This window comes from Ochlerotatus camptorhynchus, unplaced genomic scaffold (assembly GCF_037179485.1).
Source record: "Ochlerotatus camptorhynchus isolate MF236.1 unplaced genomic scaffold, CSIRO-AGI_Acam_v1.1 ptg000220l, whole genome shotgun sequence".
Lineage (NCBI taxonomy): Eukaryota > Metazoa > Arthropoda > Insecta > Diptera > Culicidae > Ochlerotatus > Ochlerotatus camptorhynchus.
The window spans coordinates 2,927,341-2,947,538 of NW_027040710.1; the positions used below are offsets into that span (position 1 = coordinate 2,927,341).

At 40.2% G+C, this 20,198-nt stretch overlaps 1 protein-coding gene across 1 annotated transcript in view; it reads left to right on the forward strand.

Moving 5' to 3' along the window:
* Positions 1 to 12,528: 12,528 nt before the first annotated feature.
* Positions 12,529 to 20,198, forward strand: part of LOC135703734 (short-chain dehydrogenase/reductase family 16C member 6) — a 66,603-nt gene continuing 58,933 nt past the window's right edge. The window contains exon 1 of the mRNA XM_065225049.1: positions 12,529 to 13,272. Coding sequence (XP_065081121.1) covers positions 13,138 to 13,272 — 135 coding nt within the window. The 5' untranslated portion in view covers positions 12,529 to 13,137. The remainder of the gene's footprint in view (positions 13,273 to 20,198) is intronic.

The window sequence follows — 20,198 nt, forward strand, 5'->3', positions numbered from 1 at the left end:
AGAATCAAGCCTTGCAAGCTATTACAGCCTCTATGCAATACCTCGTTCTTCGCAACTGAACGGTTGAAACCAAGCAGAAGCAGCACTTACCTACCACACCACCGACCGTCGCCACAACAGCAACAGCAACGATCGCTCCACCATCCAGCAGCCTGCCATGTGATAGCTAAGTGACGTATACGCCACCATGCACAATTTTCACGTTGTTGCATTTCCATATTCTGGTGAATTTTCACTTAAATTTGACACTTCGAAAATAAATTATAATCCCTCGATTTTTGGGAAAGTGTTTTTCAAAATTGATTGTTGGTCTGTCAGATATGAGTCTGGCACATTAGCAGGTTTGTTTGAAAATTTTCCATCTATCAAATTTAAGTGAAAAATCACCAAATGGAACACAGCCACAATGCATCAAACAGGACCTTATGGCGCCAAAACCTTTAATTTGGACCATTACTCAAACTAGGAAAGTTTGTTCTACGTTGCAGAATGTCCATTGGAGACAGCAAAATGACGTTCGTAGAAAAAAACTTTAAAAAAATTAAAGTCAATTTTTCCTGATGTCTTTTTGCGTGAGGATGTCAATTAGAGTTACAATTATTGATTGGAATCCAACTGCGGCTCAAATTGACCTATTTATTTATTTGCTTGAACTGAAAAAAGCACCTCCTGAACAATTTTGATTTTGGCGCTTACGTCACATTGCTGTCACACGGCAGCAGTAGCAGCAGCATTGCATTACGTGCTTGGTATGTAGGGGTACTACATATAGGAAGCCTCCAGTTCATAAGAGTTATATTCGGCTTGTGCAGCTATGGTAAGCAGCAATGGAGCAGTGAGAGCATAGCGCGTCTGTAGTTGCAGCCAGAAGAGCACACAGCTATAAAAAAAAATTGAAGCTCATTACCCGCTCTTTGCTCTGTCTGTACAGAGCACTTGCGGGCCGGCATGCAGTATTGATGCAGCTGCGGAGTAGAACAGCCGGGTTGGTTCGTCGTCGGTCGGTCGCCTGTTCGGTCTAGCAAAGTTCCGCGATTACAACCGCCGTGGTTCGTCGCTTGGAGGCGCGAGTTGTTCGAAGTGGATTCGATGTAGAAAGAGCTAGGATAGTCCGTGTGCGCCGCGTCGTGCAATTGTTCGTAAGATTGTGGAACCATTGCGGCTCCTTGGGATTACACACCAGGTATATTGGAGGCTTTGCTGCTGAGCGCTTGATCGAGGTTAGGGTAGAATGGAAAATTGCTTGTTTCCAAATACATATCTTGATTTGGTTGATCTAAATGAGCTAGCTTTCGGACTCAAAAGATATCATATCAATTTTCCATCCCATTTGAGGTGGTCGTCAAATCTCAACGTAAACTATGTACTATTTTTTTTTACAACAGCATGAAGCATGAACTCATCCCTGCGATTATTTTCTTGCTTCACCTTACCGACACCTTGTTGGTGGCTCTCAGAGTGCGCCAAGTGTGCGCGTGATTTGTACAAGCATCATTCTGATCTCGACAATTCATGACATCAATGTCATCTATCCAACACGATGGAAACCCGAAGGGTTGTCGTGAGGTTTCGCAAAAGGTTGTAGCACAGTTCTCGTACAGCTTCACGTGCGATTTATCAGTGATCGCCACATTGCTGTCTATTCACCTCAATTGATATCGGTAATAATTTGCTCACGTATGGACAGAGTATCACAAATCACCATACCATGTGGAGAAAGAGCAGCTATCATTTGCTCATTCCATTGCATTGTTAGGATGTGTGACCCCACCTGTCAGGGTCATCAAGATTTTCTCAAGCAGTAATAAAAGCTCTTGACTGGCTTATTTGCAGCATGCAACAAGTGCTTCTATTACTGTCATTGCAATGGCGTACAGGAAGACGTTGAGGAAGCGTAATAATCGTGCATGTTAGCTGAAAAGGTAAAAGATTATAACTCAACGCTGGACGGCAAGTACTTACTACGAAAGCAGTAGTGCAAAAAGTACTTGATTTTGTCGATGCTCTTTCGCCATTGCATTTATCATTTGGCACAGCCATATCGAAAAAAAGAAATCCAAAATAGTCGAAGATTTTAGTGAGTATTGATTATTAATTAGAATTTAACACTGGCTCTCTACTAACCGTTCTTTAAGCACATCCTCTGTTGTTTATTAGGATCATGCTAAGCCTATAACGTGGGTAGAGCACCTTTTCGTGGTACGCTACGGGATGTAAGATCTACCACCGATTCCTAGTCCTGACTACTTCAAACTGGGGGAACAGGATTTTTCAGTAATCAAAGGAGCACATCTTAGTCCTTGTTAATTGGTATGCATTGTCGATAGTGACATGACTCGGTTTTTTCCACAGAGGATGATCTTGAAACAAAGAAAAAATGAGTTAGTTAGTCTTCATCTATGTGATTCCTAATCTTCTATTCGTTGTTCCCTAGTTTTAAGTGGTTAAACTAGGGCTCTGATGCATGGTCATTATCGGTGTCATTCCTTAATTTTGTTGCTAAGGAATTCAATTTTGACTGACAAAGGGGCGCGCCTTTGGAGGGTGTTTCAACACTCCGAAGCGTATAAAGAGCGGGATCTTTCAATTAGAGGCTCGATTCCCGGTCTGGTCTGAAACATTTTCGGGTTGGTAAATTTCTCGACTTCCCTGGACGTAGAGTATGATTGTATTTGCATACAATTATACTAATGCAAAAATGATACAGGCATCGAAGGTTCTTAATTAATAACTGTGGAAGTATATCTAGAACAATATTTAAGTTGAGAGCACGCAATAAGCTAAATAAATATGTGATAATAAATAAGCTTGAAATACAAAGAAGAAGAGGAATTTATCAAAGAACCTAAACAACAAACAAGAAACCTCATAAATGCATTGATAACTTGAAAGTTGTTCAGGGAATCTCATCAAAATTTAAGGAATCTCAAGGAAATATAAGGCATTTCGTGAGAGTTCAGGAAATTCTGCACATGTTCATAAAAGGTTCTTGAAAATTTGTAGCCTAGATTAGATGATTTCACTCATAAAATCTGTTCCTAGGATGGGATTTGCTACTAAAAGTAACAAACCAGGTAACCTAGAAGACGCTACTTTTTTCATGCGGACACGACTCAGTGTGAAATTTGGGCTAATCTCTCTCTTCATTCTTTCATAAAACAATGTATTCCTTAAAATGTTTCGCTTCCGTCTATTAGTATGAACAAAAAAATCGTGCGATCGCAAGGATTTCGTGCAATGTTGATGCAAGATTGGCGCGAATTTTTTTTTTTAAATCAAATTTCGTTAAGAACTTTTGAAATGGTAGCAATTTTAACATTTTAGGTCAAACAACGCTAGGCACTTAGGTCACAGAGAAACGAACATAATCTTTCTCTTTAATCGTCGTACACGCATTTAACGATCAATTCATACATTATTTGTTGCGCGAATCTCTCACCACAGCGCTGTCATCGGATCAGTTTGACGTTGCTATATATTCTATCTTACTTGCATGCAAAATTGTTTGAGACATTAGTATGTAAGATTTTAGTGATTCCGTGACGGTATTTTAAGGGAAAATTTATTTTAAAAGTTACGTCGATTGTCTGTGCTTGCGCTGCCCTGGTGTCTGGATCGCAGTAATAATATCATTCTAGTTCAATTGTATTCATCATTATGATTTGTTCCCAGAATGAATGAGAAATAAGCAAAATGCAGCTATTATGTTCGATGAACATGTGTCACATCGAACATAAATACAACCATTTAAAATAGGAAGTGGAGAAAGGTAGATCAGGCCTGATTTAGATATTTCAATGCATTATTTTGCAATTATGATTTTAATATTGACTTTAGGGCTCTCAATATTTTGGCATTTGACAAAGCTATTGTTTTACGATAAAATTATAGATTGGGGATTTTTTGCGATTAAAATACATTCTGGCGTTTCAAATGCGATTTATGGCGCTTTTTTGGACCTTGTTCATTATTTGCAAATACAATTATCAATATTTATTTCAAATCCGAGTTAGGGCCTAGGGCCAAAAACTGAAGCACTAGTATGAAAACAGGCCATTATGTATTTGGAAGGCATTGTTGACATTTAAAAAATATTTAATAGAATTTAGGTCATTTTCTTTTAAATATCAGTTTTAGATTCTTTAATAACGATTAAAAAATAAAGATCAGTTTTGCCTAACAATACCCAAGTAACAATTTTGGTTTTATGAGGGTTCTGTAGACCATGATTAGGATTTCAATCATTGGTGACCAAAACACTGGCTGGTCCCTATAACCATTCCAATCATGTCCCAGAGGCCTTCGAGGGCATTCTCTGGCTTCTCCTGGCTAAAGACTATGACTTCCAGGAAGTTATTTTTTTTTTCATTTCCCCTCGTAATTTGCTTTTGTCAGATTTTCCTTTTTATTCTAGGAAACTTCTTCCAACTTACAACTCTTTCAGGTGTCGCCAGGCAGTGGCTACCTTCTAATATCCTTGCAAAAGATTCTTCTGGCTCCTCCTAGAAGTTTCTTCTAGGGGCCTCAAATCTATTCCAAATTTCTACGGAAGCTTCCATTAACTTTCTTAAGAGGAAGCTTTTTCAACTTCTACTGGAATTTTCCCAGAATTTTTCGTTCTCCCAGAAGTTGTTTTAGACTTCCTCTGAAAGTTTCTCCAGACTTGCCCGAAGATTTATCTCAACTGATACTGGAAGCTTCATCAGAGGTTCGTCTGGTTCTCCTGTAATTATCTTCCGACTTTCCGAGAAGTTGTAGCCCACTTTTGGAGGTGTCTTCCCACTTTTTTCCGGAATTTTTGTTTTTTCGACTTTTCCTGGAATTTTATTTTAATTTCCAAGGGAAGTTCCTTCCGACTTTAATTGTATTCCTCTTTATAAATACTTCTCACTCTCAATATCCCCATTGGTATAGCTAATGTCTGGTCACCTCCAGAAGTATCCAAGCCCCCTCCAGATTTTGTTTGGTGATTCTAATACCGACAATTTAAATTATATAAATCTTCATAAAAATCTCGAGGGTGCCTAAATCATTCTGGAGGGGGTCAGGCATCCTAGGCACCCCTGCGCTATGAATTTCATTAAGCAAATTTCCCAGAAGCATTTTCCCGTCAAAAATATATATTTCTGGACAATCAGGCAATCTCGGGGAATTTCATTCAAACTCAGGGAAATATTACTTAATCACAGAAACGTATTAATAGTTTTGACTGACTTCGCTAGTTAGCTGTGTAGCTTGAGGATGTTTGTTCATTTCAAACTTTAAACAAAGTTGCGAACTTGTGGTTGCTTTATGCTTGTGTTGCATTTTTGCAAGATGAGCAAAAATTACTCAAATAAAAGGGTATTTCGATGATTTAGGGCCTATAATGAATTCAGCTCCCACTGGTTGTTGGCACATTTCTGAGTTGAATTGAGATCCAGAGGGTTGATCAAATCCATTTCCGTTGACGCTAGACGTTGTTAGTTGTTGCAAGCAGGGGTAACATTTTTTACTACACTCGCTTCGTTGTCGTGTTAGACAGTCTGTTTGTATTCTTACTCTCATGCTCTGTCGTCGTCTCTCTTACACAACACAAACGGTAGAACAACATTCGAGTGTAACAATCAACGATTTTATGATTCCTGAGCGTTCACTCAGAGTGAGCGCTCGCGAGTCGTAACATTGCTAATTGTGACTATCTGAAAGCGAATTTGACAGGGTTAATGAGTCAAACACTTGCCATTGAACATCTTCTTGTGTCTAACAAGCACAAAATATCATTTTAACATCTAATGATTTCAAAATATCGAAAATCATTTTTATAGCAAGTGAGTGGAAGCAAGGCTGTTCACGGTGAAGTTTTATTATTGTGATCTTTCTTATTTCCGATTGAGATGGAATTTACTTACAGAATTTTGGCCACATTTTGCATTTGGTTAAGCGTATTCTCCGGAACAATTGTCTGATGGAGCTAGGTCTCAAAATGTGCTCAAGGAAAAAAAATACAATGGAATTAAAAACAAGCGTTTCATATGTAAGTTGTAGAAGAGCTGTGTGAATTTCAGCCCCAAGCGTTGAGTTCAGAAACATTCCAAAAAGAACTTCTAAGGCTGAGAAAATTGTCATGCGAAGGACGTCTCTCGTATCATAGAGTATATCGAAGTACGAAACGGATCATGAACTTGGTGAAAACTTTAAGCGACGAAGCAAGCCTTTTTTGTAGATTTATATCGAGTTGGATGCAGTTTCCTGCACAAATCGAAATCAATCAAAGTAACATCATAGAAGTAACTCTAAGACTAGTACTGCCCATAATCGCAAGTCAGTCCCATCTGTAAAAAACTGGAAATGGGAAAACGGTGTTCAAAGATTTTACAAGTTTTCTGTTTTGACACTTATTTTGGAGGGATAAATTTAAAAATAAACGTACAATGTGATATAATGAATCTATGTTTACCTAAAAGTATTGGAAAAATATCGTGAAATTTTTATTTCATGGTCAAAATCTGAGTGAGACTGACTTGCGATTACATTTAAGGTCAATGAGAAAAGTAACCGCAAGTCAGTCACAATTCCATGACGATGCTGCATTAGTTTAGCACATTATTGAACAGTAGAAAGATATCGTGGTCCCATAGAACGTTATTGAATGTTTCTGGATTTGTTCCGCTGGTTTCAGAGCAATGGCCGGAACATGTTCCGGTGAGTATGGCTCTTCATCAGACCAGAGCTTTTCATAAACGTGCCAAAACCACCATGCGATAAATCAATTCACATGAGAATTCAAAAACTAGACCAGTAAGAGTCATGGTGAGTTACCAGCATCATGTTGGTCACACCGGACATGTTCCGGGTATCCCCGAAGAAGTAGTAAATCCTTTTTAGATCAAAATCCATCTAGCGATACATAAAATCACATGAGAATTCAAAGCCATATTCCATTCGATACCGTCAAACTGAGTATCGTAAGAACTATATTGGCCACATCTGAACATGTGCCAGATACCCTTGGTGAAGTGGACAACATCTGTCTTGAGACAAATCTCATGATGCGATGTGTTGTTTAATATTTCTAACATATGTTTTTCTAATGGGACTTACTTGCGGTTACTTTTCGCTGTGGGACAATTTGACTTGGTATTGTTTTTCATTTTTCTTGAACAAACCACCTTTTTTCAATAGCACATCTCAAAAAACATAGAAAGATAAACTGAATAACGATGCTAACTCAAAATTGATAAAAATGCAGATGGGACTGACTTGCGATTACCAGCAGAGTAGGTCTCGAAGAAACGTGCTCAACTTTTTGGCTCAGCTCTGGTACTATCTTCGGTCCCAAGCTAATCGATTCACTCCTCGAAACATAATCCACTAACCCCTCAACACAAACGTTGTGTAGTACTAGAATTTCGACTACCGTATGCGTGATAATGTTTACATCATTGAGCAAGGTCAAAATTTTAAAAAAATCTCAAAAATTTCGTGTTCGAGTTTTTTTATTTATTCAAAGGGGGATGTTTCTCAGAGTCTTAAACTATGTTAATCGTCGATCGAGTTTCCACTTGCTGCAATCACGGCCTCCACACGCTTCCGGAATGCACGGCAGGTTCTAATAATGTAGTCTGGATCCATTTCTCTCCAGGTGCGGGTCAATGTTTGTCTGAGGCTTGCTGTACTCGGGTGGCGTTTAGAACAGACCTTGGCCTTCATGACGCGCCATATTGAGTAATCCAGAGGATTAAGATCGGGGTTGTATGGCGGCCACATATCCTTCGCCCAGAACGGAAGATGTTCCTGCAACCACTTCTGAGTGCGGTTCGAGGTATGGCACGGAGCCCCATCTTTTTGAAATACAACATTTGGCTTCAGCGCCGCCGGTGGTGTAGTGGTAAGCGTGATTACCTCTCACCCCAGCAGGCCTGGGTTCAATCCCAGTCGGCGCCGCCGAGATGTTCTGAGACATAATATCGCTGGTCACGCCGTTGGTCCCCGGTTCATGAGTTGATGGGTCGATAGGTAGGGTCCAGGTGTGGGAGCTGCCTCCCTAGCGTCGGTAGCATTGGTGCTCAGCACGGAAAACAAGATCGATGGAAAACAAATCAGGCCGGCGCCGGTGGTGTAGTGGTAAGCGTGACTGCTTTCTCACCCCAATGCGTCTGGGTTCAATCCCAGCCGAGGTCGGTGGGATTTTTCTGAGGCATAAAAATCTATGGTCACGTCTTCCTTCGGAAGGGAAGTAAAGCCGTTGGTCCCGGCCCATGTGTATATTGTGAATGGGTGCGATATTCTACGCAGGTGTGGAAGCTGCCTTCCTGCACATTCGATTGCCGTCAATGAATGGCAATCGATGTCCGTCGGTGATTGGCACTGCATTGCGGAACAGAGACCGACGTTAAATAATGGAAAGGAAAACAAATCAAAGGAAAAAAAAAACATTTGGCTTCGGACCGTACTGTTCTTTGATCCACGGAAGAACATACTTACTTAAAATCCCGATGTAGACCTCCGGGCTGACCTTGTCGCCTTCTGGAATGAACACCGGGTCCATTTTTTGCCATCGGAAGCCACCAATCCAAACACCATAACGCTATCAAGATGCTTGGTCAGATACACGTTCTTGTGCTCGTCGGCCATGTCTTTTACCGGAAGAGAACTAACATACCGGTCGGTTCAGGAATTTGATACGGGATCGACGGTAAACATGCTCTCGTCGGTGAACAGGATTACCGGATATTTTCGCTTAAAGAAGTTCAAGATTTTCTTGCATCGTTCAACTCGTAGCTCCCGGATGCGGTTGGTAATCATGTGAGTTTTTTTTCCGTGCCCTCGATTTTGCCTCACAATCTCCCTTTACGATCTTCCGTGCCGTAAAGTCACTGATCCCGTGTTCCTTTGCCATTTTCCTTATTGAACGCACTGGATTCACCCAAATCTTCCTTTTGATAGCAACGATAACCCTCGGAACACGAGCTGACCTCGGACGACCTGTGGCCACCTTCGCGGATAGTTGTCCTTTCTTTTCTCGGTCTAAAACCCTTTTGACGGTCCACCGGGACACTCCCATGGCGATTGAAATGTCTTTTTGCGACAAATGCGCGTGGGACAAATCACGAATACGCTGCCACTTCGTCATGGTGCAATTGTCAAACTAAGTAAATCATTTTCATTTATACACAGCCTACTACGGTATGAGCTATAGGTTACGTGCATGCTAAGAAAACCAAGGCATTATATGCACAGGTAAAACGGAAACCTTATTTGTACGATGGTGCAAACATTATCACGCATACGGTAGAATGGGGAACGTTAATCGATTTGCTTGGGACCAATAGGCTAGTCAAGTAGTAAGCCAATTTAAAATCGATAGTTTCGCATTGATTGTTGGTAACATCCCGGTTACTGGCGCTAACTCCGTTTAAAATTTGTTAATTTAGAAAAATGCGGTGCCTTCTGTCTTTATTTAATGTATGGATTAGAGTTCCGTGTGTTTTTTTTTCCTTGATTTGTTTTCCGTCGATCTTGTATTCCGTGCTGAGCACCAATGCTACCGACGCCAGGGGGGTAGCTCCCACACTTGGACCCTACCTATCGAACCATGAACTCATGAACCGGAGAACAATGACTTTACTTCCCTTCCGAAGGAAGGCGTGATCAGAGATGTTATGTCTCGGAACATCCCGGTAGCGCCGACTGGAATTGAATCCAGGCCTGCTGAGGTGAGAGATAATCACGCTTACTCCTACACCACCAGCGCTGCTAGAGTTCCATGTGGTATTTCATAAAAATAATCCAGAAAGCACTAGTACATATCATTCCTCAGATATGTACTAGTGCTTTCTGGATTTAATAGCTGAAAATTGGAAGCTAAACTAATCCAAAAAATGAATGAAATCTGATTCGCAATGTGCTTACGAATTATGACATGAACCAGCTACATTTTAGTCTACAGAAAATTCACAAACTTAAAAATTACTCAGTTGTATTAATTAAAAATTATATCATGCATCCAGCCATGAAAAGCTATGTCGGGATGGATACACTCAGTGAAATGAACAATTGAAATATATATGTTTTGCATTATGGTGAATGAATTTCATAAATATGTCTAGTGAGCGCTTCTCAAATGCCTTTAGCATCCTTTAGCCTCTTTTTTTACGCTTTTTAAGAATTCCAGAAGGCTCGATTGTTATACGCCTATAGCCATTAAATTTTCCCAAGCGTTGAAAGACGAGTGGTCAACACACAGGCTTCGTAATTTCAACGTCCATGGTTCGGTTCCAGTATGCTCCGTTTTATTATTTTTTTTTTGTCAACATTAATTTTCATAAGGCAAATCAGTGGAATTCATACTGATTTCTTGTGGCTAAAATTCATAAGTGTATCATTTGTCTCAGTGTACTAGAGGCGTTCAATCCTCTACCATTTATGATAGCGATGACTATTTATTCACCTCGTAAATGCGCCGACTCAGATCATTTTTTTTTTAATTTGCCATTGACGTACGAATGAGTTGTTTCCATCATTATTTTGAATGATTTGCGTTAAGGGGTTGAACCAATACCATTTGCATTTAAATTTGCGATGACAATCATTCTTGCAGCTAGCATTACGTATTTCAACTGAAGATCGAAAACTGATTTCAAAAAAATAATATCCATTCGCAAAAGCGATTCCGTTGTTTCTAAGTGCATGGTTTGATGATTCATGCGAATAGAGGATGATGTTTTGTTACAGTGTTCGCTCAAAAACTGTTCAAATCTAAATAGATTAAAAGTTATTGACGCATAACCTGGTATAAAGAGAACTGAACAAGAGCTACATTAGAATTTTATTCAATCCCTTAAAAAGCTTAATACATTAGAATTGTTGTTAAGCTATACACTGGTTTTAATCATCAATATTATATGCTTAAGAGGTTAACACTCTGAACACGATGGCTCTAGTAAAATGTGCAACGGTAAATGGGAAATGTTTGAAAAATCAATGCTCAATAATTAACCACTAGATTTTAAATTTATTGGCACCAAACAAAGTATAAAGTTTCAAATGGCACTAACAGATTTGAAATTCGTAAATAAATGGCTGAGCTATGATTGTTCACACATTGCAAGTTTGCTGTTACACATGTTAACAGAAGCATCGCGTTCGGAGTGTTATTAAAGGTTTACCGGGTTTAAGTACAACAGTTTTTCAGTTCAGTTATTGAAATCGTCAATATAACACTAGCTTAGCATTACATTATTACCTGTGTAGTCGAAATATAGATCTATTAAATGCTACAAATGTTACAAACAATTCAGCCACTGCAAAAAAGAATACCTACAACAGTCAGTTAAAAAATGACACGGTTAATAATCTTTTGACTGTTTTGAGATTTTCCTTTGCAGCCAAAAGTGTATATCCCAATATTTACTGCTGTTTGTGAAAAGGACTCAAACCGCGTTAACCTGAACCATTTTTTTCACCAATGGTTCTTTGTTGAGGACTATTCGATCGAAGTCTTTCCAACGAAAACTGCTGAGCTATGCCATCCACTTTTCTTAAGTTTTCAGTAGCCTACCAGCATATTTTTTATATACCTGTGTCTTTACTAACTAGGCATAGTAAATGTTGAATTTTGGTGAATCAGTCACATCTCACCTTAGTTGGATTAACTTATGTTTGTTAATATTTTTTTTATTTTTTTCAAAATTCATTTGTGCCTAAAATATTAAATATATAACTTCCAACTTACATAAATTACAAACGATCTTCAAAGTTCAACTATCCTTTCAAAGCCGATTTAAAGTAGTCAAATTACAATCATTATAAATCACGAATTTAAATTTACATCATTAAAAAGATAAGGCTATTACAGTTTACGGCCACATGAAAGTTCACCCATAGCAAAAGAAAATTCAAGGTTTCCGAGGCCTGTCCTTCTCGAGACTTTTTATCGGACCCTTGAAGAGTAAATTGCGACTCATTACGCACAAGATTCTAATAATTGGAATCTAATTGTACCAATTACTCACGAATATCATTAAATTGTCTCAGTTCACTTGTGTAACATGTCATTGCCTAAATGACTACTAGCTACATATTTTTTCACGATCCATCTCATAAAAGACCCCCTCAGTCCCAGCGCCGCAGCACTACTGTTTGTAGTCGATTTTGGAACAAGTGCCATTTGCAGTTCGCGAGTACGCATGTGCCATTGTGTAGAACTAGGTACTACTAGCAGTAACAGCACCAGCAGCAGCAGCAGCAGAAGCAACAACAGCAACAGCGCGCAATGAGAGCTTTTTATTCTCAATCTTCATGCCGCGGTTCATCAAGCTCATTCGAATCCTGAACGCGGACGTGAACGCACGTGGTCCTCCGTTCTTGGGCGGTCATCGGTCTTCGCTTATTGGATGAGCAAAATAGGAAACACAGTGCCTTCGATCGGTTACCTAATTCTTTCTCCGCCGAATCGAAGCAAACAGGAAGTTGCAGAAGAAGAAGGCAGCCAAGTGTAAAAGTGTGCAAATTTATAAAGAAAATATAAAGTAAGTACTGAGAGAGGCTTGACGACGACGGTTGAAAACAGTAAAGGTAACGACTTGTGCATGCACACCTTGAAGAAAGAAGAAATGAGCGCATAAAAGTGAAATGTGGAAACGAATGCTACATTAACATATATAACTATACTAAGCGCCCTCGTAGATGCGGTGAGGCAGATTGCAGTCAGCTGCTGCTGTTGTTGTTGTTGTTAATGTAGTTTATGCCGTGTGTCTCAAGAAGAAAAACTTCAAGTGGTGCCCACAGGCCTTCGAAGCCCGAGCCCAGAGCTGTAACCGAGAGTTTGCAAGCGCGGTGGTAGTTCAAGTGTTTTCAAAGTGTGCTCTTGCAGGAAATTTCAACGGTCGACGTTCGGTTAGAGAGGAAAACTAGTTTTTCCTAACCGCTTGCAGCACGTACACACACACATACACACATACATACTCACACACACAGAAAGAAGAAAAAAGTGCAATCGAAAAAAAAAATAGCGATCTACGTAACATCTAATGTCGAAGGCATTCCAACTGGCCTAAAGCCTTGTGTAGGAGTGCTGCTACTTGGTGCAATACACAAAATACACATCGAGTGATTTTCACGATTTGGTGGCAAGGAAAAACAGCAACCAGCAAGATGATGGCCACCAATGGGAAATTGTTTTCGTTCGACAAAACCGAGATCAACCCGGCCCGGAAAAAGGTCTCCATCAAGCATACCATACTGGATGTGGTGATGTTTCTGCTCACGTCATTAGGCTACATTATACAGGTGAGTGAATATGTGATTGCCGTTGGTGAGTGAGCTCGTGCGGAAAATTTACTGGGATGACTTTTTCAATTTTGGTGTAATCATTCTCGTAACATTTGACAGCCGGTGAAGTTATTATTATTTAATAACGTTGCATAATGTGCATGGATGGGTGTGAATCAGTCGGAAGATTGTTAATGAACTGTATTAGACTTAACCATCTCCTTCCCATGGTAGCATGGTTGTAAAACTACCATTAAATAGTCAGTTCTTATTTATGCTTCTCCATGTGTCCATTAATCTCGTCCATATCTATTCTTGAGGATATATCTGAAAACACAATTTGGGTTGTTTAATCTCGAAAAATATACCGATTGCTATATGTCATCTGATAGAGCTTCGTTTTCTGAGCACAACGATATTTCTATCGATCCCGAGACATTCATCTCGATTTTTAAATCAAGATTTAAATTTTTGGTCGTTGACACTAAATCTATTTGTTGACAGCTCGCTCCCATACAAAGTTCCACCAAGGGGCGCTAAGATGGTGATTTTTTGGTAATGCAATCGTACTTATTTAAAATAGTTCCAGTGTGCCAAAATTGATGAAATTTTGGATTTCGGTTCCATTTTTAATGCAAATAATGAATATGTATTTACCTCAATACCGCTATATAATCCAATTGGGATGCTATTGATTTGAAACATACACTTTTTCTGATGGATTCTTTAATTTTAGGCTGATGTAGCACTTTGTCCAAAAATACATTTTTGCATTTCAAAACAACCAAAAGCCTTATAGAAAATAAAAGGTTAAGGATGATGAATCCTTTACAAAAATCAAATGACAATGATTCCATAGAGGTACCCCAAGTAACACATAAAACATCTTTTTTGAATTAGAACGGCTTGTTTTATAAATGTATTATAAGTGATACAGAAAACATCCCACGTTATATATGAAGTTTAAAGATGTTTTAATGTTTTGATTTAAAAATCGAGGCGAAATTTTACGGTATCGAAAAAGAAAAAATATCGTTGTGCTCAAAAAACGAAGCTCTTTCAGATGAGTTTTTAAGCAGCGTAAATACAAATATTTGTAGTGGTTGTACCACTAATCTCACTAAAAAATGGTGTTCAAATAATCCAAAGCAAACTTTATCACTTTTAATTTGGCGTTAAAATAATTAATATATATATATATATATATATATAAGCATTACAGTCGGAGACAATGTCGGAGGACATTTTTTATTATCCATATCTTGAAAACTACCCTACTGAGATTTGTTTCGACTAGCTAGCTAGCGTTATGTCACGCCAAATTATCCTGAAATTTACCCTTTCCCCTCCTCCCTCTGTCATATATAGTTACAATTTCTCAACCACCTCCTTGAAAATTACGTCACGTTATCATTCCCTTCCCCCGCAATTGTTTTGAAATTTATTGTCAACGAGTGATCTCTTATTTATTTCTATAAAAGAGGCTTAATGGGGTACTTAATTCCTCCTCCTTTCTGAGCCGGATTTATGCTTCGCCTTTAGACAACTCTGCTTGGAGAGTGAAACTAAATTCGTCTATTTAAGAGCTACCTTACCTTACCAATCAAACTAAGACCTTGTTGTCCTCCGCTGTCCGAAGAAGTCAACTCCACTCTACTCAATCCATGGCCACACTTCGCCAGCCTCGTAGTCTGCGAAGGGTCCGCAGGTCACCTTCTACTTGGTCGATCCACCTTGCCCGCTGTGCGCCTCGTCTTCTTGTACCTGTTGGGTCGCTTTCGAGAACCATTTTCACTGGGTCGTCGTGCGGCATTCTTACGACGTGCCCAGCCCACCGTAGTCGCCCAGTTTTTGCAATGTGGACGATGGATGGCTCTCCCAGCAGCTGGTGCAATTCGTGGTTCATTAGCCTCCTCCACGTTCCGTCATCCATCTGCAATCCACCGTAGATGGTACGCAACACCTTCCGTTCGAAAACACCAAGGGCGCGTTGGTCCTCCACGAGCACTGCTGTAATCAGCGTCTTGTAGATAGTTAACTTCGTGCGACGGCGAATTTTATTCCTTTTATTTCGGAGTCCAATGTACACTGAAAATTAAATTTAGTTTATATAACGAAATCGTTCGTTTGTTTCATGAATACATTCGTTGTTATCTGCAACGAAATAGATTCGTACTATTTGCGAAGCTTGTTTCGTTTAAATTCATAAAATCGTTTGATTCGTAACTTTCGTGTATTTTACGAAGCGTTATCTCATTAGTTACGAATGTTTCATAAAACATACTTAAAGGGCGAACACGAAATTATTGCGACACATTCAACAGGGCATAACTTTTTTACCATTGGGTAAAAATCAACCAAATTTTGCACACTTTCTCATTGATGTGTATTGTGTACATGCTGTCAAACTCCAAGTCGTGTTTTTCGATTCAACGAAAATGGAGGTGAACCAACGCGAGTTGAGAGAACAAATTCTTTCCAAACACCTGGAATTTCCTGACCTGTCGCACCGGCAGTTGGGAAAAATGTTGAACATTCACCATTCAACCGTCTCCAGAGTGTTGAAGCGGTTCCAGGAGCGGTTGACGTTGGACCACGGCAAAGGAGCTGGAAGAAAACCGGGACCGGAGAACAAAAAGACGGAGGGAAAGGTGAAGCGGATGATTAAAGCAAATCCCAACGTCTCAAGCCGTGATTTGGCTAAAAAGATCGGCATGTCGCAGAGCTACGTCCAGAATGCAAAGAAGAGAGCTGGACTACATACATACAAGGTACAGAACTTCCCAAACCGCGATGAGCGGCAACAATCGACGGCTAAAACTCGGGCACGGAAGCTCTACGAGAAGATGCTGACAAAATATGGCTGCTGTGTGATGGACGACGAAACGTATATAAAAGCCGATTTTAAGCAAATTCCGGGGTTGGAGTTTTTCACCGGCAAGAGCAAGTTCGATGTGGACGACAAATTTAAGAAGAAGAAAATGTCGAAGTTCGCCTCCAAATATCTCATTTGGCAGGCCATCTGCTCTTGCGGACTGAGGAGTGAGCCTTTCGTGACAAAGGGCACAGTAAATGGCGAGATCTACAAATCTGAGTGCCTCGAGAAGCACCTTTTGCCGTTCTTGCAGCAGCACGACGAAGCTCCGCTATTTTGGCCAGATTTGGCATCATGCCACTATTGTTAAAGTGTCCTGGAGTGGTATGAGGCCAATTCTGTCCATTTTGTTTCAAAGGACATGAATCCGCCAAACTGTCCGGAGCTGCGCCCGGTGGAGCAGTACTGGGCAATAATGAAGCGGGAACTTCCTTTTGGTTTGTTTTTTCCGTCGATCTTGTTTTCCGTGCTGAGCACCAATGCTACCGACGTGCCAGGAAGGCAGCTCCCACACCTGGACCCTACCTATCGACCCATCAACTCATGAACCGGGGACCAACGGCTTTACTTCCCATCCGAAGGAAGGCGTGATCAGAGAGGTTATGCCTCAGAACATCCCGGCGGCGCCGACTGGGATTGAACCCAGGCCTGCTGGGGTGAGAGGTAATCACGCTTACCACTACACCACCGGCGCCGTTGAAGCGGGAACTTCGGAAGAGCAAGAAGACAGTCAAAGACGAGAAGGACATGTTAAGAAAATGGAAAAAAAAACGGAGAAACTGGTACCGGATGACACTGTAAAGACTTTGATGGAGGGCATCAAGCGAAAATGCGTTCAATTTTACACTCAAGGCTCCATCGATTAACTTTTCTTTTGATTTTTGAAGTAAATATATGTATAAAACTACCCTAAAATTTTGGTTTGATTCTAAACATTATAAGAAAATTGGCATGACATTTTCGGTGTCGCAATAATTTCGTGTTCGCCCTTTATTATTCATTTACTTCAAATAGTACGAAACATTCGTAGACTCAGAACACAACATATACATTGTACGAAATAGAACGCGAAGGCACACGAAACATTTGAGGGTAAATAAAATTGTCTATTTAGGAAATCAATAAAACTTTTTTTGAATATCTTCATCATTTTTATCGAGTGGAAGATAATTCAAATCAAAGATGGCTTGAGCTTTACCAGCATTGCCGAAAACCTTGCTTGAAATTTGATAATGTTTCTCATCCTACGAGAATGATGTAGCCGGCAGCCTTCAGAATGCCCGAACCTTCTTCAAGTGCGCCATCATTTTATGTCAAAATCCATCGCACCTTCGCAGGGGCAATTGAACTCCATATACCTTGTAGTTGGAAATCACGCAAACGTATTGTTTCGTCTGGGAAACGATCTTCAGACAGCGTCGGGGAAACAGAAAAGAAAATTAGCTCGGCGAGCTTTTTATCACACTGCAGGTGCTGTGTATGTAGATGATGCTCGATGCCGGGGATCGTGTCCAAGAAATTCCACAGTCACAATCCGACATGGTCTCTCACAAATCTATAAACATTCGCTTTTCTTAACGATATTAAAAATCTCACTCACAAATAATAACAAGTTCTACTGACTGTCATTCTCATATTGTACCTACCACAAACGAATCCAGTTCGTCAAATCAAAGAATAGTTTCATAATATTCACGAATGTCGCGCGTGCAATAGCTTGTATGCACAAATGTTTTTCGTAGGTGCACAAATTGTTGCACGAATTATATTCGTATACATTGCATACGTCCGTACGAAATACCGTTCTTGTATTGTACGAATCATGCGTAATGTTGGCATTGAACCTAGTGACATGGAATACGAATGTTTCACACAATTAACGAAAAATTTGTTTCATCAACGAAATCAGTTCTTACGAAATGAGTGTGAATAAATTAACGAAAATATATTTTCAGTGTAGGCACGATTCCCTGCCACAATGCGTCTTTGAAATTCTCTGCTGGTATCATTTTCGGCGGTCACCAGAGAGCCCAAATACACGAACTCGTCGACCACTTCGATTTCGTCACCGTCAATCTGAACTCGAGGTGGGAGGCTAACATTGTCTTCCCTAATCCTCTCCCTCTCATATTTTTCGTCTTTGATGCGTTGATGGCAAGTCCAATCCGCCTAGCTTCCGCCTTCTGATATACGTTTCCGCCATCATTTCACAGTTCCGTGCCATGATGTCGATGCCATCGGCGAAGCCAAGAAGCTGGATGGACTTCCTGAAGATCGTGCCACTCGTGTCTACCCCAGCTCTTCCTATCACACCTTCTAACGCGTTGTTAAATAGCAGACACGAAAGTTCATCACCTTGCCGTAGCCCCCTTTGAGATTCAAAAGGACTCGAGAGTGTCCCCGATACTCGAAAAACGAACATCTCGCGAGCCATCGTCGCCTTGACCAATAGCGTCAGTTTGTCCAGAAATCCATACTCGTGCATAATCTGCCATAGCTGATCTCGACCGATTGTGTCGTATGCGGATTTGAAATCGATGAACAAATGATGTGTGGGCACAATACTGAACCGCGAAAATTTGCTTTGTAGTAGCGCGGGCATCCGCCTGGTATTGCCCCACGAACTCTCTTGCGAATGTCAAAACCTCAGCATTTTCATTGATCCGTTGCAACAATCCAACTTGTTGCCCTTTTTGTAGATTTGGCTTACGACACCTTCCATCCATCCCAAATCTTGCAAATTACCCAGTGCAGCGCTCTAGCCAGTGCTTCACCACCGTATTTTAATAGCTCACTTGATAGTTGACCTATACCAGTTGCATTGTTGTTCTTCAACCGACCGATCTCCTCTACTAATTTTAGTATGACAGAAATTACAGGTTGACCAGCAGGATGTCAACGAAAACAAAATTGAATGCGACCATTTACAAAATTTTCATTGTCTCGAAAAAGACCCTTTGCAAAATTTGGGCTCAATCGGACATGATTGAGCGTGGTGCAAAATTGTCAAAGTTTTAATTTCTTTCATCTGAAAAATCTCCCAAAATGACTTACAAATGGGTGAAACGTCGAGACCTACTGCTAACTCGAAAAAAAAACTGTTTTGTCGAAAATCGGCACACTGCAATGCATGAAACGTCTGAAAAAAAAACTCTGTTGTCGTAAATTGACTTTCTGTGACTTATATTTTCTTCCTGAAATTCTGGAAAATGTCACTGAAAGCGGATTTACGACAAACAAAAAAAACGTGATAACACTAGATCTCGATTTCCTAAATTTAACTAAGTCACAGGAAGTAAATTTTTAGCAAAACAATTTTTCCAAACTAACACTCTCTTGATGTTTCACGCATTTTAAAATCATTTGGAATTAAAACAAAATTTTAGATTTCCGAAATTTCCTGTGTACATGTCCGATTTTGCTCAAATTTGGCAGTGGCAAATGGTCTTTTTTCGTGGTAATGAATATTTTGTATATCCCTGGGCTTTGGCAAAACCTTGAGGTAGTTTAATTAGGCTACCAGGTCCCAGGGCTGATCGGGATCTTTACCACATTGGAAAGATGCACACTAGTATTGCCAGATCAGAGTTGATGCTTACCAAAAGTGCATATGAACCAGTGATGGGCAACTGAACCAACCGGTGCGCACCGTGTGCTGGTTCGTGTTCAAAAAATACTCCTGTGTTTATGTAAGCGTGTACCCTGGTTCGGTTGAGTTTTAGTGTACCAGTGTGTTCTAAATCAAAACCGTGTGCCGGTTTTCGAGTTGATGTTCAGAACCGCAGCTTGAAAACCGAAAACCGGTGTGCTAGAATTTTGGTTTTGGTACACGAGATATAAACCGTGTGCAGGGTTCAATTATATGTTACCAAAACCGGGTATACCGTTCTTGGTTCGGAACATTGGCAAGAATTAAATAGCAGTGCTCCCAAAAAGGTGAGTACCAAGCGACAGTTATTAATTCAATCGCCAAATATTTTGATAGACAATATTGGTAGCGAAGGAACTAGAAATCATTTTGAAGTCTGACAAATACCCTTCGATATGAGTATTTTTGGAGTCCGCGTGA